Genomic DNA, 21,942 nt, shown 5'->3' on the forward strand with positions numbered 1-21,942 from the left:
CTATGATGAAGTTATGCTCTGTGCAAAATTTCAACAGACGGCTTCCTTTTTCATTTCTTACCCCAATCCATATTAACCTACTATGTTTCCTTCTCTCCCTTTTCCTACATTCGAATTCCAGTCACCCATGACTATTAAATTTTCGTCTCCCTACACTATCTGAATAATTTCTTTTGTCTCATCATACATTTCATCAATTTCTTCATCATGTGCAGACCTAGTTGGCATATAAACTTGTACCACTGTAGTAGGCATGGGCTTCGTGTCTATCTTGGCCACAATATTGAGTGCACTATGCTGTTTATAGTAGCTTACCCGCACTCCTATTTGTTTGTTCATTATTAAACCTACTCCTGCATTACCCCTATTTGATTTTGTATTTGTAACTCTATATTCACCTGACCAAAAGTCTTGTTCCTCCTGCCACTGAACTTCACTAATTCCCACTATATCTAACTTTAACCTATCCATTTCCCTTTTTAAATTTTCTAACCTACCTACTCGATTAAGGGATGTGACATTCCACGCTCCGATCCGTAGAACGCCAGTTTTCTTTCTCCTGATAACAACGTCCTTTTGAGTAGTCCCCGACCGGAGATCCGAATGGGGGACTATTTTACCTCCGGAATATTTTACCCAAGAGGACGCCATCATCATTTAACCATACAGTAAAGCTGCATGCCCTCGGGAAAAATGACGGCTGTAGTTTCCCCTTGCTTTCAGCCGTTCACAGCACCAGCACAGCAAGACCGTTTTGGTTAATGTTTAAAGGCCAGAGCAGTCAATCATCCAGACGGTTGCCCCTGCAACTACTGAAAAGGCTGCTGCCCCTCTTCAGGAACCACACGTTTGTCTGGCCTCTTAACAGATACCCCTCCGTTGTGGTTGCACCTACGGTACGGCCATCTGTATCGTTGAGGCACGCAAGCCTCCCCACCAGCGGCAAGGTCTATGATTCATGGCCGGCCGGAGTGGCCGAGCGGTTAAAGGCGCTACAGTCTGGAACCGCATGACCTCTACGGTCGCAGGTTCGAATCCTGCCTCGGGCATGGATGTGTGTGATGTCCTTAGGTTAGTTAGGTTTAAGTAGTTCTAAGTTCTCGGGGACTTATGACCACAGCATTTGAGTCCCATAGTGCTCAGAGCCAGCCATGATTCATGGTGGGGCGGGGGGGGGGGGAGGGGGGGAGAGGGGTCGAACACAATATACACTCCTGGAAATGGAAAAAAGAACACATTGACACCGGTGTGTCAGACCCACCATACTTGCTCCGGACACTGCGAGAGGGCTGTACAAGCAATGATCACACGCACGGCACAGCGGACACACCAGGAACCGCGGTGTTGGCCGTCGAATGGCGCTAGCTGCGCAGCATTTGTGCACCGCCGCCGTCAGTGTCAGCCAGTTTGCCGTGGCATACGGAGCTCCATCGCAGTCTTTAACACTGGTAGCATGCCGCGACAGCGTGGACGTGAACCGTATGTGCAGCTGACGGACTTTGAGCGAGTGCGTGTAGTGGGCATGCGGGAGGCCGGGTGGACGTACCGCCGAATTGCTCAACACGTGGGACGTGAGGTCTCCACAGTACATCGATGTTGTCGCCAGTGGTCGGCGGAAGGTGCACGTGCCCGTCGACCTGGGACCGGACCGCAGCGACGCACGGATGCACGCCAAGACCGTAGGATCCTACGCAGTGCCGTAGGGGACCGCACCGCCACTTCCCAGCAAATTAGGGACACTGTTGCTCCTGGGGTATCGGCGAGGACCATTCGAAACCGTCTCCATGAAGCTGGGCTACGGTCCCGCACACCGTTAGGCCGTCTTCCGCTCACGCCCCAACATCGTGCAGCCCGCCTCCAGTGGTGTCGCGACAGGCGTGAATGGAGGGACGAATGGAGACGTGTCATCTTCAGCGATGAGAGTCGCTTCTGCCTTGGTGCCAATGATGGTCGTATGCGTGTTTGGCGCCGTGCAGGTGAGCGCCACAATCAGGACTGCATACGACCGAGGCACACAGGGCCAACACCCGGCATCATGGTGTGGGGAGCGATCTCCTACACTGGCCGTACACCACTGGTGATCGTCGAGGGGACACTGAATAGTGCACGGTACATGCAAACCGTCATCGAACCCATCGTTCTACCATTCCTAGACCGGCAAGGGAACTTGCTGTTCCAACAGGACAATGCACGTCCGCATGTATCCCGTGCCACCCAACGTGCTCTAGAAGGTGTAAGTCAACTACCCTGGCCAGCAAGATCTCCGGATCTGTCCCCCATTGAGCATGTTTGGGAGTGGATGAAGCGTCGTCTCACGCGGTCTGCACGGCCAGCACGAACGCTGGTCCAACTGAGGCGCCAGGTGGAAATGGCATGGCAAGCCGTTCCACAGGACTACATCCAGCATCTCTACGATCGTCTCCATGGGAGAATAGCAGCCTGCATTGCTGCGAAAGGTGGATATACACTGTACTAGTGCCGACATTGTGCATGCTCTGTTGCCTGTGTCTATGTGCCTGTGGTTCTGTCAGTGTGATCATGTGATGTATCTGACCCCAGGAATGTGTCAATAAAGTTTCCCCTTCCTGGGACAATGAATTCACGGTGTTCTTATTTCAATTTCCAGGAGTGTATGTTCTAAAATCCTGCTGCATATTGACGTTAACGATATGGGCCTGTGCCGGCTGGAGTGGCCGAGCGGTTCTAGGCGCTACAGTCTGGAACCGCGAGACCGCTACGGTCGCAAGTTCGAATCCTGCCTCGGGCATGGATGTGTGTGACGTCCTTATGTTAGTTAGGTTTTTCTAAGTTCTAGGGGACTGATGACTTCAGAAGTTAAGTCCCATAGTGCTCAGAGCCATTTGAACCATTTTTGATATGGGCTTGTAATTTAATGGATTACTCTTACTACCTTTTTTGAATATTGGTGTGACCTGTGCAACTTTCCAGACTTTGCGTACGAATCTTTCGTCGAGCGAACGGTTGTACCTAACTGGTATACGGACTGGACCAGAAGATTTGCTTTTATTAAGTGATTTGAGTTGCTTCACTACTCCGAGGATATTTACTTCTACGTTACTCATGTTGGCAGCTGTTCCCGATTCGAATTCCACTTTTTTGTATTCTATGCCCGCAGCTGGCGACACGCTCCATCGAGCCGTCCTTCGGGCTGCTGTTCGGCGACGAGCTGCGGGAGCTGGGCGTCGAGACGACGGGCGCCTCCGTCATCATGAGCGCCTACGACGCCACCATCAACTTCTCCGGTGAGTACCCCCCGCTGCCCGCGCTTCGCTGTCTGGAACAACTCGCGAGGTGGTCGAACTGTGCGTACTGTCCCGCGACAAGCCAGCTCCGTTTATCTACTCTGAAGCTCAAAAGAAACTGGTATAGGCAAGCGTATTCAAATACAGAGATACGTAAGCAAGCATAATACGGCGCTGCGATTGGCAGCGCCTCTATAAGATAACAAGTGTCTGGCGCAGTTGTTAGATCGGTTACTGCTGCTAAAATGGCAGGTTATCGAGATCTAAGGTAGTTTGAACGCGGTGTCATAGTCGTCGCACGAGCGATGGGACACAGCACCTCCGAGGTAGCGATGAAGTGGGAATTTTCCCGTACGACAATTTCACGAGTAAATTTTTTTGTTTATTTATAGACACAATAACATGTTTATGACACAGTCATAACTGGTTTCGGCCATACAATGACCATTTTCAGATGCTAAAGGCGTTGTCAACTCATGAACCTGTGTTCAGTGTATGCTGGTGGAGGCAGCATCTGAAGACAGTCATTGTATGGCCAAAACCGGTTACGACTTTGTTATAAACATGTGATTGTGTCTATAAATAAACAAAAAAATTTACAAGTGAATCAATCACGCACTCCATAGACAAAATGTCGTTTTTTCCAATTTCAGGAGTATACCGTGAATATCATAAATCCGTTAAAACATCAAATCTCCGACATCACAACGGCCAGAAAAAGATGCTGCAAGAACGGAACCGACGACGGCTGGAGAGAATCGTTCAACGTGACAGGAGTTCAACCCGTCCGCAAATTGCTGCAGATTTCAATACTGGGCCATTAACGGGTGTCAGCGTGCGAAACATTCAGCGAAGCATCATCGATGTGGACTTTCGGAGCCGGAGGCCCACTCGTATACCCTTGATGACTGCACGACACAAAGTTTTACGTCTCGCCTGGGCCCGTCAACACCGACATTGGATTGTTGATGACTGGAAACATGTTGCCTCGTCGGACGAGTCTCATTTCAAGTGTATCGAGCGGACGGACGTGTATGGGTATTGAGACAACCTCATGAATCCATGGATCCTGCATATCAGCAGGTGACCGTTCAAGCTGGTGGAGGCTCTGTAAAGGTGTGGCACGTGTGCATTTGGAGTGATATGGCACCCCTGATACGTCTAGATACGACACTGGCAGGGGACACGTACGTAAGCATCCTGTCTGATCACCTGCATCCATTCGTGTCCATTGTGCATTCCGACGGACTTGGGAAATTCCAGCAGGGCAATGCGACACTCCACACTTCCAGAATCGCTACAGAGTGGGTCCAGAAACACTCTAAACACTTCCGCTGGCCACCGAACTCCCCGGTGATGGACGTTATTGATCATATATGGGATGCCTCACAGTGTGCTGTTCAGAAGAGATCTCCAACCCGTCGTACTCTTACGGATATGGACAGCCCTGCAGGATTCATGGTGTCAATTCCCTCCAGTGCTACATCAGACATTAGTCGAGTCCATGCCACGTCGCGTTACGTCACTTCTGCGTGCTCGCGGGTACGCTACACGATATTAGGGAAGTGCTCCAGTGTCTTTGGCTCCTCAGTGTAGATCTGGCGAGAGCGTGCCTTTGTGCCGTACGACGTGATCGTCTGTCAATCAGGAAGAATTTAATTAATTACTTATCTTCGTATCTAGTGTTGTATGTAGGTTTGAAACGCTTTTCTTCCGTTACCTCAGGATTAGTGTGTACAAAAGTAATGATATAAAATATATTTATTGCAGGGATATGGACTCTACATCTACATACAGGGTGTTTCAAAAATGACCGGTATATTTGAAACGGCAATAAAAACTAAACGAGCAGCGACAGAAATACACCGTTTGTTGCAATATGCTTGGAACAACAGTACATTTTCAGGCAGACAAACTTTCGAAATTACAGTAGTTACAATTTTCAACAACAGATGGCGCTGCGGTCTGGGAAACTCTATAGTACGATATTTTCCACATATCCACCATGCGTAGCAATAATATGGCGTAGTGTCTGAATGAAATTTCCCGAAACCTTTGACAACGTGTCTGGCGGAATGGCTTCACATGCAGATGAGATGCACTGCATCAGCTGTTCAATTGTTTCTGGATTCTGGCGGTACACCTGGTCTTTCAAGTGTCCCCACAGAAAGAAGTCACAGGGGTTCATGTCTGGCGAATAGGGAGGCCAATCCACGCCGCCTCCTGTATGTTTCGGATAGCCCAAAGCAATCACACGATCATCGAAATATTCATTCAGGAAATTAAAGACGTCGGCCGTGCGATGTGGCCGGGCACCATCTTGCATAAACCACGAGGTGTTCGCAGTGTCGTCTAAGGCAGTTTGTACCGCCACAAATTCACGAAGAATGTCCAGATAGCGTGATGCACTAATCGTTTCGGATCTGAAAAATGGGCCAATGATTCCTTTGGAAGAAATGGCGGCCCAGACCAGTACTTTTTGAGGATGCAGGGACGATGGGACTGCAACATGGGGCTTTTCAGTTACCCATATGCGCCAGTTCTGTTTATTGACGAAGCCGTCCAGGTAAAAATAAGCTTCGTCAGTAAACCAAATGCTGCCCACATGCATATCGCCGTCATCAATCCTGTGCACTATATCGTTAGCGAATGTCTCTCGTGCAGCAATGGTAGCGGCGCTGAGGGGTTGCCGCGTTTGAATTTTGTATGGACAGAGGTGTAAACTCTGGCGCATGAGACGATACGTGGACGTTGGCGTCATTTGGACCGCAGCTGCTACACAGCAAACGGAAACCTGTGGCCGCTGTTGGATCACCTGCTGCACTAGCTGCGCGTTGCCCTCTGTGGTTGCCGTACGCGGTCGCCCTACCTTTCCAGCACGTTCATCCGTCACGTTCCCAGTCCGTTGAAATTTTTCAAACAGATCCTTTATTGTATCGCTTTTCGGTCCTTTGGTTACATTAAACCTCCGTTGAAAACTTCGTCTTGTTGCAACAACACTGTGTTCTAGGCGGTGGAATTCCAACACCAGAAAAATCCTCTGTTCTAAGGAATAAACCATGTTGTCTACAGCACACTTGCACGTTGTGAACAGCACACGCTTACAGCAGAAAGACGACGTACAGAATGGCGCACCCACAGACTGCGTTGTCTTCTATATCTTTCACATCACTTGCAGCGCCATCTGTTGTTGAAAATTGTAACTACTGTAATTTCGAAAGTTTGTCCGCCTGAAAATGTACTGTTGTCCCAAGCATATTGCAACAAACGGTGTATTTCTATCGCTGCTCGTTTAGTTTTTATTGCCGTTTCTAATATACCGGTCATTTTTGAAACACCCTGTAGATACTCCGCAAGTCACCGTAAGATGCATGGCGGAGGGTACCCTGTTCCCCTACTTCTCATTTCCGCTCCTGTTCTACTCACAAAAATAGAGCGAGGGAAAAACGACACTGTCTGTGCGCCTCTTTATAAGAACTAATTTCTCGTATTTTATCTTCATGGTCCTTATCCGCAATGTATGTTGGCGGCACTACAATTGTTTGGTAGTCAGCATCAAATGCCGGTTCTCTAAATTATACCTATAGTGTTTCTAGAAAACAATGTCACTTTCCCTCCAGAGATTTCCATCTCAGTTCCCAAAGCATCTCCGTAACACTAATGTGTTGTTCGAACCTACCTGTAACAAACCTACCAGCCTGCCTACGAATTGCTTCAATGTCTTTCTTCAATCCAACCTGGTATGGATCCCAAACACTCGATCAGTACTCAAGAACAGGTCGCACCAGTGTCCTATATGCAATCTCCTTTGCAGGTAAACCATTCCTTCCTAAAATTCTCCCAATAAACCGAAGTCGATCATTCGCCTTCGCTATGACAGTTTTCAAATGAACATTCCACCTCATATCGTTTTGCAACGTTACGCCCATCTATTTAAACAACTTGATTGTGTCAAGCAGGACTTAATACTGTATCCGAACATTATAGGTTTTATCTTCCACTTATCCAGATCAACTTATATTTTTCCACACTTACGGTCAGCTGCCATTTAGGGCTAGGTACTGTTCATCTCTTTTTTTTTCCTTTATTGAATTTCGATTCCTCCCGAAGGGGGCGGGCTGGCAGCAGCTTAGTACGCTGTTCTTCAGCCTACAGTATTTTTCAAACAAAAGCTGTGAGGACGGGGCGTGAGTCGTGCTTAGGTAGCTCAGTTGGTAGAGCACTTGCCCGCGAAAGGCAAAAGTCCCGAGTTCGAGTCTCGGTCCGGCACACAGTTTTAATCTGCCAGGAAGTTTCATATCAGCGCACATTCCGCTGCAGAGTGAAAATCTCATTCAGGCAGCGGGTATTGTCAGTAGAGACGCAGCAAGAGCATAATGGGTCGGTCAGCAGAGTTCCGGGGCTTCGAACGCTGACTACTCGCAGGATGTCGCCTGACTAACAGATCCATAAGGCACACATAAACCCTTCTAAAGCTGCCCTAGTCGACTGTCGGTGATGTGATTATGAAGTGGAACCGCAGCCAAACCAACAACGGGCAGACCTCACGTACACACGGACACGGACCGTCGAACATTGTAGAAGGTGGCTGCAAAAAGTAGCATGAAATCAGCGGAGGGAATCAGCCATGAACTCCAAACTGCTATCAGCCGTTCAGCTACCACAATGACCGTGCATAAGGAGTTAAAAACAATGGAGTGTAATACTCGAGGGTTCTCACAAGCCACAGGTTTCTGTAGTCATTGTTAAGAGTCGCTCCAGGTGGCGTAAAGAGCGACGTCAGTGCAAAGTGGACGTCTGCCCAGAGTCCTGACTAGTCAGAATGTCGGCTTCGCCGCAGAGACACGTCACTACGTTCTCTCGTTTCGGCTGCTGTGGAGGAATGGGCTGCCATTCCTCCACGGACATTCAGACGCCTCACTGAAAGTGTACCCAGCTGAGTTCAAGGCGAAGCGTTGACACACCTGACATTAATGCCCACTAATAGGTGTTCCCATACAAGTGATCTGGTAGTTGGTGATGAGTCTTCTGGGCTGTATAGCCGTGCTCGAAGGAACTTCTCCGTTCCTGACAGTCGGCAAGATTCAGTGTCGCTTGGAGCAATTCCGAAGATGTCCAGCGCAGTCTGGACGAAACATCACTAACCGAAAACTTTCTCGGACCACAGCGATCAGCAACTACGACATCCGGTAATGAAAGCCTTCACTGTGTGATCTGATAGTGTTTGTTATATCGGCAGTGGTCCTCAAACGCCTTATCCGTACATCAGGTTCCATTTTCTTCAGCTCTATTGTACATCAAGCATGGCAAGCAGACATTAACAACGTACCAGCTTATCACATACACGAAATGTTTCAAATGCCTCTTACCGTGTGTTTTCTGGTGTTCAGACGCCTAATTGATTCCATTTTACCTAATACTTTTTGAGACTGAGAAGCTTATGTCCCGAATCAGCAAAGTTTCATAAAGCATCGCTCGTGCGAAACTCAGCTTGCCGTTTTCACTCAGGATACACCGCGAACTATGGATGAAGGACAACGGATGAAGGGCAACAGACAGATTCCATGTTTCTAGATCCCTGGAAAGCATTTGTCACGGTGCCCTATAGCAGGTTGTTGAGGAAGGTACGAGCATATCGAAAAAGTACACAGATATGTGATTGGTTCGAAGACTTCTTAAGTAAAGAACCCAGTATGTTGTCCTCGACGGCTAGTGCTCGTCAGAGACAGAAGTATCGTCAGGAGGGGCCGAGGAAGCGTGATACGACCGATCTTGTTTCTTGTTCTCTGTATATATAAATGATTTGGCGGACAGGATGGGCACCAGTCTGGGATTGTTTGCTGATTACGCCGTAGTGTCCAGTAAGGCATCGAAGTTGAGTGGCTGTAGGAAGGTAGAAGGCGACTTAGACAAAATTTCCAGTCGGTGTGATGAATGGCACCTGGCTCTAAATGTGGAAAAAGTCAAGTTGATGCGGATGAGTAGGAAGATCAAACCTGTAATTACTAGTGTAATTGATAGTGTCCTGTTTGACACAGTCAAGTCGTTTAAATATCTGGGCGTAACGTGGCAAAGCGATGTAAAATGGAACGAGCGTGTGAGAACTGTGGTAGGGAAGGCGAATGGTAGACTTCGGGTTATTGGGAGAATTTTAGGAAAGAGTGGTTCACCTGTAAAGGAGGCCAGATGTAGGACGCTGGTACGACCTGTTCTTGAGTGCTGCTCGAGTGTTTGGGATCCGTATCAGGTCGGATTGAAGGAGGACATCGAAGGAATTCAGAAGCAGGCTGCCAGATTTTTTCCGGTAGATTCGAAGAAGACGTAAGTGTTACAGAGATACTTCGGGAACTCAAATAGGAACCCCTGCAAGGGAGGAGACGTTCTTTTCGAAAAACATTATTGAGAAAATTTAGAGAATCAACATCTGAAGGTGACTGCCGGACGATTCTATTGCCTCCAAGATACATTGCGCGTAAGGACCACGAACGTAAGTTACGAAAAATTAGGTCTCATACGGAAGCATGTAGATAGTCATTTTTTCCTCGCTGTGTTTTCGAGTGGAACAGGAAAAGAAGTGACTAGTAGTGGAACGGGATACCCTCCACCACGCACCGTGCGGTGACTTGAAGAGTATCTATGTAGATGTTGATGTATATGTAGACGACAGAATCAGCCCTATCTGCAGACGCTGTGCTCTGTGTTATTATGCGTACTGGCTGCTGCACTCCAACCAGACTGAAATATTGTTTGCATCGAGCCCTTATTTATAGTCGAGTTCGGAGCCAGCAGTGTTATTCCGCGAAACGCACATCCTCTCAGCGTTTCCCGGCCCTGGTGGTTGAGGCAGCCGGCGACATGTGAATAAACTGAACGCCGTTCCCCAAGCATTGTTTAAATTGATATCTCTGTCCTGTTTTATTAGATTCTCTGAGACAGTTACTTCGATAGGCTCCTTAAGTAAGCTGCCCCAGAAACGTAGCGTCTACGCCGTTTAACATTATGCGTACCTAGGCGAGCTAACAGCCCGCCTAGAATTTCCATGAGATTTTGGAACACATATTGTGTTCGAACATTATGAATTACTTCGAAGAAAACGGTCTATTGACACACAGTCAACATGGTTTTAGGAAACATCGTTCTTGTGAAACGCGACTAGCTCTTTATTCGCATGAAGCGTTGCGTGCTATTGACAAGGTATTTCAGACTGATTCGGTATTTCTGGATTTCCAGAAGGCTTTTGACACTGTATCACACAAGCGGTTTGTAGTGAAATTGCGTGCTGATGGAATATCGTCTCAGTCATGTGACTGGATTTGTGATTTCCTGTCATATAGGTCACAGTTCGTAGTAATTGCCGTAAAGTCATCGAGTAAAACAGAAGTGATTTCAGGCGTTCCCCAAGGCAGTGCTGTAGGCCCTTTGCTGTTCCTTATCTATATAAACGATTTGGGAGACAATCTGAGTAGCCGTCTTAAGTTATTTGAAGATGGCGCTGTCGTTTATCTACTAATAAAGTCATTAGAAGATCAAAAGAAATTGCAAAGCGATTTAGAAAAGATACCTGAATGGTGCGAAGATTGCCACTTGACCCTAAATAACGAAAAGTGTGAGGTCATCCACATGAGTGCTAAAAGGAATCCGTTAAACTTCGGTTACACGATAAATCAGTCAAATCTATAGGCTGTAAATTCATCTAAATACTTAGGAATTACAATTACGAACAACTTAAATTGGAAGGAACACGTAGAAAATGTTGTGGGGAAGGCTAACCAAAGACTGCGTTTTATTGGCAGGACATTTAGAAAATGTAACAGATGTACTAAGGAGACTGCCTCCACTACGCTTGTCCGTCCTCTTTTAGAATACTGCTGCGCCGTGTGGGATCCTTGTCAGACACAATTGACGGAGTACGTCGAGAAAGTTCAAAGAAGGGCATCAAGTTTTGTATTATAGTGAAATATGAGAGAAAGTGTTACTAAAATGATACAGGGTTTGGGATGAACTTCATTAAAACATATGCGTTTTTTGTTGCGACGGAACCTTCCCACGAAATTACAATTACCAACTTTCTCCTCCGTATGCGAAAATATTTTGTTGACACCAACCTACATAGGGAGAAACGAGCACCACGATAAAATAACGGAAATCAGAGCTGGTACGGAATGATATAGATGTTTATTCTTTCCGCGGGCTATACGAGATTGGAATAACAGAAAATTGTGAAGATGGTTCGATGAACCCTCGGTAGGCAGGGCAGAGATGTAGATGTAGATAAGGTGAATTTGATGGATTGCGGAACGCTAGCGGGCCCAGGGTAGAGACAGACAGCGCATCGCCTGACACGTGTCAATCCCAGAGCTGGGAATTCGGACACTTGCTGCTCGTATTGCTTTTGCGCAGAATATGCTCCAGGAAATGGCGGAGTGTCAGACAAGTTACAGCTCTTTGAGATTCGGCAATAGCTCACATCAAATATTAAAATGCAAATCTGAATACATTTGCGATCTCAGAAAATTGAGGTGCATTCAATGACACAGCAACGTCTCAATATCTTAAAAACTACTGAAGTTAATATCTCATAGCGAATAATCAGTTTCACAATGAACCTATGAATTAATAACTTTTAATCGCTTCAACCGATTTCAACAAACGAAATCTCAGACGATAGCATTGCACTGTATCTGTCATCCCTGAAAGCTACTTATCTGCATCTATTTTATTTATTAATGTACATCTTTTTTATTCTGCAAATGTTTGTCACAACATCGTATTCTCCACGGAACATCAGTACCTCACGGAACATCAGTACCTCGCGCACTGTTATACTTGTGTTTTTATTTCATGAACAGTTTACTGTTTACTGCTTTTCCAGTAACTTTATTTAAATGCTAACTGCAACTTCTATTAAAAAACTGTACTAATTTAAAAATGGTCGGTGGCCTGCGTTAGCGGACTCCACAATTGTAAAAAGTGCCACAAGAAGCTTTTGTCAAGTAGGCATAAATAATTGTTTAAGCAATTTTTAGCGTCTGTCTGATTGTTGTCTAACGTAAGCGCTCTTATGCAAGAATTCTGGCTTATTTATTAATGAAAAAACTTTTATGTATTTGTGAATAATCTCAGTGTAACGGAATGTTTACGGTATTACTTTACTTATATATTGTTGTAATATATTAGTTTAGTCCGAGAAGCGTCAACATGAGTCAAATCCTGTCTGTCGAGCTTATTTTTGGTGAGGATGGCCTTCAGCCAATGAAAGAGCTGATGGTAGCGGACCACTATGGGAGTCAAGTGGAGACCCGGGCTTTTGAGTGAAAAGCTCAAAGCAGCGATTCTTGACACTTCTACGCGAGTCCTTCGAGGAGGCAGACCTTCCTAGGTTATTGTTTCATAGTGGTGAATGGCGGCCACAATATCCAACTTTTGAAGGGGCTTTATATTTCGAGAGGTCTGAATGTGCCTCAGAGTAGGACTAACTTTTGCCGCTTGATTTACGGAGCTGAGAACAGACAAACTCACTATTCTTTGTATCGCGTGTGTTAATTTGTGAATCATCTCGCTGAAGTCTGAACTATTTTGAGCTGGATAAGTTTTCGCGTATTGTGATCGAGAAATGGACTTACTTTTCACAAGTCTTTCATTACTATGTAGTTTGAGGATGTTGGTACGATTCTAGTAACGCTCTCAACGTAACTTTACTGCTTTTGATAAGGGTATTTTCTTTATAAATTTTAACTGTACATCGTACGGCCACTTCTCGTTTTTTGGAGATGTCGTTTATTGAATAAAATTTATTTAACATAATTTTTGTTCAAAAAATGGTTCAAATGGCTCTGAGCATTATGGGACTTAACTTCTGAGGTCATCAGTCCACTAAAACTGAGAACTACGTAAACCTAACTAACCTAAGGACATCACACACATCCATGCCCGAGGCAGGATTCGAACCTGCGACCGTAGTGGTCGCGCGGTTCCAAACTGTAGCGCCTAGAACCGCTCGACCACCCCGACCGGCTAATTTTTGTCATCTACATCAATTAAAGAAGTGAGAACAGTATCCCTGTTGTTAAATTAATCATTTAACTTTTATTTTGTATTTCTGTGGATTTTATTAATTCGAAGTTCTAGCCAGTGCATAGAATCTTTGCCTGCAGAATCACAGCTGCAGGTTATTATTTGCAGCGAATTAGCTGCGGGTCATGAAAGCAGACGTGCGCGGCTCGACCGTGTGACCACATCGAAGTATTCTTTTTAAACAGAGCCATGCCCAAGTACCTAAAGTACGAGCGATATCAGGCAAACTCGCAACTGGGTTGCTCGAATGGGCTGCTGTCTGGGAAGAGCAACAACTCAACGGTAACGCTTGGGTCCCGCCCAAAAGTGTGCCGACGTTTTTCATTTCAAGATTACACTCGAGGCAGTGTTTGGCGGCAGCTGATTCGCATCCTTGTTTTAGTCGGGTGTGTCGTTTCTGCCCTACCTCCAACTCCACTGTTCTGATAGTCTGCCCAGCGTAAGACATCCCACATTCGACCGGGACTCATACGTCCTGCTTTCGGCGACCTAGATCATCTTTAACATTTGTCGCGTCCCCGCACAGTATCCCTACACGACACTTTTTTCTTTCTTTTGGCTTCGATATTATCTGCGTGGCGCAGTCAGGACGTTAACGACAATATGGGTTTAGTTAGCTTGTTTGTCAACCTTCATAACGGACATGAGAGGGAGCACCTCTTCTTGGTTCGGATGGGTGTTGGGTTACAACAGGTTGGTAATTCTCGTGGACCTGGCAGGACTGATCTTCTGAAGTAACAACTTTTGCTCAGCCGGCCGGGGTGGCCGAGCGGTTGTAGGCGCTACAGTCTGGAACCGCGCGACCTATGCGGTCGCAGGTTCGAATCCTGCCTCGGGCATGGATGTGTGCGATGTCCTTAGGTTAGTTAGGTTTACGTAGTTCTAAGTTCTAGGTGACTGATGACCTCAGAAGTTAAGTCCCATAGTGCTCAGAGCCACTTGAACCACTTTTGCTCAATTCATTTTTTATTCTAACCAAAACACTTGTTTCTTGAGGTGTCAGGCCAAAACCACTTAACAGAATGTTAGATACTTTCGATAATCATCAGGAAAGACCTTTATCAGAGGCGAGTGCTTTCACTGCCTCTCCATCTACTGGCCACTTCTTAGTCATAAATAGTCAGAACTCTGAAATAATTCACTATCAATCAAGGGCTACTTACGCTATAGTACTATATACAAGTACCTATCAGTAACACTACTGCTGTTCACAGAAAATCCTCTAAGTTCATTCTTCGAGACAGATTCAGATAGTCTCTGTTCAATGCTGCTCTAATGAACACTGAAAATTGCTATTTAGCTTGCAGCTGCCATGTGTCCACCAAAGTCTTCTCGTAACTGAAGCGTCTACTCCTCCATCAGGTGCTGCTGGGGAGCGTCGCTGCTCTCCAGCTGCTCTGATTACTCGTTGAATCCCTACTCTCCTTTAAGTTACCCCACTCTGAGCTTTTATTCCCTTCGACATTGATTCTACGTAACATCTATCGTGAATATTTCCTTGGAACCTTTCGTCGACATATGATAATCTTCATGTTTGACTATCATTCTAACTTCCAATAGAAATTCCTGCATTACGTGCATTGGCAGGTTACCACTGACGCCTGTGACCTCGACCCTCGTCACCTTGGCGAACTGTCAACAAAAATTCTCACTAGTATGTTTGGTAAGCCGCTGAGAAGCAAACAGTTTTCGGTTGCCTTCAGACTCGCTATCTCACCCTGTTTGTCACCCGTCTATTGTTCAAATGTGTGTGAAATCCTACGGGACTTAACTGCTGAGGTCATCAGTCCCTAAGCTTACGCACTACTTAACCTAAATTATCCTAAGGACAAACACACACACCCATGCCCGAGAGAGGACTCGAACCTCCGCCGGGACCAGCCGCACAGTCCATGATTGCAGCGCCCAGACCGCTCGGCTAATCCCGCGCGACACCCGTCTATTCCATGTGTCTGAAACCATGTGTCCACTTCTAGACATGACTTTGTTGTTGTTGTTGTTGTTGTTGTTGTCTTCAGTCCTGAGACTGGTTTGATGCAGCTCTCCATGCTACTCTATCCTGTGCAAGCATCTTCATCTCCCAGTACTTACTGCAAACTACATCCTTCTGAATCTGCTTAGTGTATTCATCTCTTCGTCTCCCTCTACGACTTTTACCCTCCACGCTGCCCTCCAATGCCAAATTTGTGATCCCTTGAAGCCTCAGTACATGTCCTACCAACCGGTCCCTTCTTCTTGTCAAGTTGTGCCACAAACTCCTCTTCTTCCCAATTCCATTCACTACCTCCTCATTAGTTATGTGATCTACCCATCCAATCTTCAGCATTCTTCTGTAGCACCACATTTCGAAAGCTTCTATTCTCTTCCTGTCCAAACTATTTATTGTCAATGAAACTTCCTGGCAGATTAAAACTGTGTGCCCGACCGAGACTCCAACTCGTGACCTTTGCCTTTCGCGGGAAAGTGCTCTACAATCTGAGCTACAGAAGCACGACTCACGCCCTGTCCTCACAGCTATACTTCTGCCAGTATCTCATCTCCCACCTTCCAAACTTTACAGAAGCTCTCCTGCGAATCTTGCAGAACTAGCACTCCTGAAAGAAAGGATATTGCGGAGACACGGCTTAGCCACAGCCTGAGGGATGTTTCCAGAATGAGATTTTCACTCAGCAGCGGAGCGTGCGCTGATATAAAACTTCCTGGCAGATTAAAACTGTGTGCCCGACCGAGACTCGAACTCGGGACCTTTGCCTTTCGCGGGCAAGTGCTCTACTATCTGAGCTAAAGAAGCACGATTCACGCCCGGTCCTCACAGCTTTACTTCTGCCAGTATCTCGTCTCCTACCTTCCAAACTTTACAGAAGCTCTCCTGCGAACCTTGCAGAACTAGCACTCCTGAAAGAAAGGATATTGCGGAGACACGGCTTAGGCACAGCCTGGGGGATATTTCCAGAATGAGATTTTCACTCAGCAGCGGAATGTGCGCTGATATGAAACTTCCTGGCAGATTAAAACTGTGTGCCCGACCGAGACTCGAACTCGGGACCTTTGCCTTTCGCAGGCAAGTGCTCTACAATCTGAGCTACCGAAGCAGGACTCACGCCCTCTCCTCACAGCTGTACTTCTGCCGGTAACTCGTCTCCTACCTTCCAAACATTACAGAAGCTCTCCTGGGAACCTTGCAGAACTAGCACTCCTGAAAGAAAGGATATTGCGGAGACACGGCTTAGCCACAGCCTGGGGGATGTTTCCATAATGACATTTTCACTCTGCAGCGGAGTGTGCGCTGGTATGAAACTGTCTAATTCTGCAAGGTTCGCAGGAGGGCTTCTGTAAAGTTTGGAAGGTAGGAGACGAGATACTGGCAGAAGTAAAGCTGTGAGGACCGGGCGTCAGTCGTGCTTCGGTAGCTCAGATGGTAGAGCACTTGCCCGCGAAAGGCAAAGGTCCCGAGTTCGAGTCTCCGTCGGGCACACAGTTTTAATCTGCCAGGAAGTTTCATATCAGCGCTCACTCCGCTGCAGAGTGAAAATCTCATTCTACACTCCTGGAAATGGAAAAAAGAACACATTGACACCGGTGTGTCAGACCCACCATACTTGCTCCGGACACTGCGAGAGGGCTGTACAAGCAATGATCACACGCACGGCACAGCGGACACACCAGGAACCGCGGTGTTGGCCGTCGAATGGCGCTAGCTGCGCAGCATTTGTGCACCGCCGCCGTCAGTGTCAGCCAGTTTGCCGTGGCATACGGAGCTCCATCGCAGTCTTTAACACTGGTAGCATGCCGCGACACCGTGGACGTGAACCGTATGTGCAGTTGACGGACTTTGAGCGAGGGCGTATAGTGGGCATGCGGGAGGCCGGGTGGACGTACCGCCGAATTGCTCAACGCGTGGGGCGTGAGGTCTCCACAGTACATCGATGTTGTCGCCAGTGGTCGGCGGAAGGTGCACGTGCCCGTCGACCTGGGACCGGACCGCAGCGACGCACGGATGCACGCCAAGACCGTAGGATCCTACGCAGTGCCGTAGGGGACCGCACCGCCACTTCCCAGCAAATTAGGGACACTGTTGCTCCTGGGGTATCGGCGAGGACCATTCGCAACCGTCTCCATGAAGCTGGGCTACGGTCCCGCACACCGTTAGGCCGTCTTCCGCTCACGCCCCAACATCGTGCAGCCCGCCTCCAATGGTGTCGCGACAGGCGTGAATGGAGGGACGAATGGAGACGTGTCGTCTTCAGCGATGAGAGTCGCTTCTGCCTTGGTGCCAGTGATGGTCGTATGCGTGTTTGGCGCCGTGCAGGTGAGCGCCACAATCAGGACTGCATACGACCGAGGCACACAGGGCCAACACCCGGCGTCATGGTGTGGGGAGCGATCTCCTAAACTGGCCGTACACCACTGGTGATCGTCGAGGGGACACTGAATAGTGCACGGTACATCCAAACCGTCATCGAACCCATCGTTCTACCATTCCTAGACCGGCAAGGGAACTTGCTGTTCCAACAGAACAATGTACGTCCGCACGTATCCCGTGCCACCCAACGTGCTCTAGAAGGTGTAAGTCAACTACCCTGGCCAGCAAGATCTCCGGATCTGTCCCCCATTGAGCATGTCTGGGACTGGATGAAGCGTCGTCTCACGCGGTCTGCACGTCCAGCACGAACGCTGGTCCAACTGAGGCGCCAGGTGGAAATGGCATGGCAAGCCGTTCCACAGGACTACATCCAGCATCTCTACGATCGTCTCATGGGAGAATAGCAGCCTGCATTGCTGCGAAAGGTGGATATACACTGTACTAGTGCCGACATTGTGCATGCTCTGTTGCCTGTGCCTATGTGCCTGTGGTTCTCTCAGTGTGATCATGTGATGTATCTGACCCCAGGAATGTGTCAATAAAGTTTCCCCTTCCTGGGACAATGAATTCACGGTGTTCTTATTTCAATTTCCAGGAGTGTATTTATTGGCCATGTCTCACTTCCATACATGGCTACACTCCATACAAATAGTTTCAGAAACGACTTCCTGACGCTTAAATCTATACTCGAAGTTAACAAATTTCTCTTCTTCAGAAACGCTTTCCTTGCCATTGCTAGTCTACATTTTATATCCTCTCTACTTCGACTATCATCAGTTATTTTGCTCCCCAAATAGCAAAACTCCTTTACTACTTTAAGTGTCTCATTTCCTAATCTAATTCCCTCAGCATCAGCCGACTTAATTCGACTACATTCCATTATACTCGTTTTGCTTTTGTTGATGTTCATCTTATATCCTCCTTTCAAGACACTGTCCATTCCGCTCAACTGATCTTCCAAGTCTTTTGCTGTCTCTGACAGAATTACAATGTCATCGGCGAACCTCAAAGTTTTTATTTCTTCTCCATGTATTTTAATACCTACTTCGAATTTTTCTTTTGTTTCGTTTACTACTTGCTCAATATACAGATTGAATAACATCGGGGACAGATTACAACCCTGTCTCACTCCCTTCCCAACCGCTGCTTCCCTTTCATGTCCCTCGATTCTTATAACTGCCATCTGGTTTCTGAACAAATTGTAAATAGCCTCTCGCTCCCTGTATTTTACCCCTGCCACCTTTAGAATTTGAAAGAGAGTATTCCATTCAACATTGTCAAAAGCTTTCTCTAAGTCTACAAATGCTAGAAATGTTGGTTTGCCTTTCCTTAATCTATTTTCCGACATAAGTCGTATGGTCAGTATTGCCTCACGTGTCCCAACATTTCTACGGAATCCAAACTGATCTTCGCCGAGGTCGGCTTCTACCAGTTTTTCCATTCGTCTGTAAATAATTCGCGTTAGAATTTTGCAGCAGTGAGTTATTAAACTGATAGTTCGGTAATTTTCACATCTGTCAACACCTGCTTTCTTTGGGATTAGAATTATTATATTCTTCTTGAAGTCTGAGGGTATTTCGCCTGTCTCATACATCTTGCTCACCAGATGGTAGAGTTTTGTCAGGACTGGCTCTCCCAAGGCCGTCAGTAGTTCTAAAGGAATGTTGTCTACTCCCGCGGCCTTGTTTCGACTCAGGTCGTTCAGTGCTCTGTCAAACTCTTCACACAGTATCGTATCTCCCATTTCATCTTCATCTACATCCTCTTCCATTTCCATAATATTGTACTCAAGTACATCGCCCTTGTATAGAACCTCTATATACTCCTTCCACCTTTCTGCTTTCCCTTCTTTGCTCAGAATTGGGTTTCCATCTGAGCTCTTGATATTATTACAAGTGGCTCTCTTTTCTCCAAAGGTCTCTTTAATTTTCCTGTAGGCAGTATCTATCTTACCCCTAGTGAGATAAGCCTCTACATCCTTACATTTGTCCTCTAGCCATCCCTGCTTAGCCATTTTGCACTTCCTGTCGATCTCATTTTTGAGACGTTTGTATTCCCTTTTGCCTGCTTCATTTACTGCGTTTTTATATTTTCTCCCTTCATCAATTAAATTCAATATTTCTTCTGTTACCTAAGGATTTCTACTAGCCCTCGTCTTTTTACCTACTTGATCGTCTGCTGCCTTCACTACTTCATCCCTCAGAGCTACCCATTCTTCTTCTACTATATTTCTTTCCCCCATTCCTGTCAATTGTTCCCTAATGCTCTCCCTGAAACTCTGTACAACCTTTGGTTTAGTCCGTTTATCCAGGTCCCATCTCCTTAATTTCCCACCTTTTTTCAGTTTCTTCAGTTTTAATCTACAGTTCATAACCAATAGATTGTGGTCAGAGTCCACATCTGCCCCTGGAAATGTATTACAATTTAAAACCTGGTTCCTATATCTCTGTCTTACCGTTATATAATCTATCTGATACCTTCTAGTATCTCCAGGACACTTGCATGCATACAATCTTCTTTTATGATTCTTGAACCAAGTGTTAGCTATGATTAAGTTATGCTCTGTGCAAAATTCTACTAGACGGCTTCCTCTTTCATTTCTCTCCACCAATCCACATTCACCCACTATGTTTCCTTCTCTCCCTTTTCCTACTCTCGAATGCCAGTCACCCATGACTATTAAATATTCGTCTCCCTTCCCTACCTGAATAATTTCTTTTATCTCATCATACATTTCATCAATTTCTTCGTCATCTGCAGAGGTAGTTGGCATATAAACTTGTACTACTGTAGTAGGCATGGGCTTCGTGTCTATCTTGGCCACAATTGTGGTGTCACCGCCAGACACCACACTTGCTAGGTGGTAGCCTTTAAATCTGCCGCGGTCCGTTAGTATACGTCGGACCCGCGTGTCGCCACTATCAGTGATTGCAGACCGAGCGCCGCCCCACGGCAGGTCTAAGAGACTTCCTAGCACTCGCCCCAGTTGTACAACCGACTTTGCTAGCGATGGTTCACTAACAAAATACGCTCTCATTTGCCGAGACGATAGTTAGCATAGCCTTCAGCCACGTCATTTGCTACTACCTAGCAAGGCGCCATTACCAGTTACTATTGATACTGTAATCATGTACCGTCAAGAGCGACGCTCATCATTTATGGATTAAAGTTAAGTATTCCACCAGCTACGTCCGTTTTTTGCTAAAGTCTAATTTCCTTGACCTGCGTGAGCTAAAACGCGTGCCTTTCGGCTTCCTCTCAAAACCGGTGTTGGCTCTCCTGCCAACCCACAACAATAATGCGTTCACTATGCTGTTTGTAGTAGCTTACCCTCACTCCTATTTTTTTGTTCATTATTAAACCTACTCCTGCATTACCCCTATTTGATTTTGTATTTATAACCCTGTATTCACCTGACCAAAAGTCTTGTTCCTCCTGCCATCGAACTTCACTAATTCCCACTATATCTAACTTCAACCTATCCATTTCCCTTTTTAAATTTTCTAACCTACCTGCCCGATTAAGGGACCTGACATTCCACGCTCCGATCCGTAGAACGCCAGTTTTCTTTCTCCTGGTAACGACGTCCTCTTGAGTAGTCCCCGCCGGAGATCCGAATGGGGGACTATTTTACCTCCGGAATATTTTACCCAAGAGGACGCCATCATCATTTAACCATACAGTAAAGCTGCATGCCCTCGGGAAAAATTAGGGCTGTAGTTTCCCCTTGCTTTCAGCCGTTCGCAGTACTAGCACAGCAAGGCCGTTTTGGTTAGTGTTGCAAGGCCAGATCAGTCAATCATCCAGACTGTTGCTCCTGCAACTACTGAAAAGGCTGCTGCCCCTCTTCAGGAACCACACGTTTGTCTCGCCTCTCAACAGATACCACTCCGTTGTGGTTGCACCTACGGTACGGCCATCTGTATCGCTGAGGCAGGCAAGCCTCCCCACTAACGGCAAGGTCCATGGTTCATGGGGGTAGGAGACATGATGTAACATGTAATTATAATTATTAACATATCCTGATCTGATATGTAATTAAAATTATTAACGTTTTTTACTGTCATGACACATCAGAGGACGTTTACCGTTGTTGGAGGATGGATAAGGTCTCAGCTGGTTAGATCGTCGCAATATCGCGCTGGAAAATGGAATAAACAACTCGGGTGGAAACCTTAAAGCACAGCATTAATAAACCATGCTGAAAAATCCTCGGGGATCACTTCACAATGCTCCCTTGTG

General features: G+C 46.6%; 1 protein-coding gene across 1 annotated transcript in view; it reads left to right on the forward strand.

Annotated features, from left to right (window-relative positions):
• Positions 1-21,942, forward strand: part of LOC124789101 (monocarboxylate transporter 9-like) — a 185,515-nt gene that overhangs the window by 16,034 nt on the left and 147,539 nt on the right. Inside the window, exon 2 of the mRNA XM_047256389.1 lies at positions 3,137-3,263. Within this exon, the coding sequence (XP_047112345.1) occupies positions 3,137-3,263 (127 nt within the window). The remainder of the gene's footprint in view (positions 1-3,136; positions 3,264-21,942) is intronic.

This window comes from Schistocerca piceifrons, chromosome 3 (assembly GCF_021461385.2).
Source record: "Schistocerca piceifrons isolate TAMUIC-IGC-003096 chromosome 3, iqSchPice1.1, whole genome shotgun sequence".
NCBI lineage: Eukaryota > Metazoa > Arthropoda > Insecta > Orthoptera > Acrididae > Schistocerca > Schistocerca piceifrons.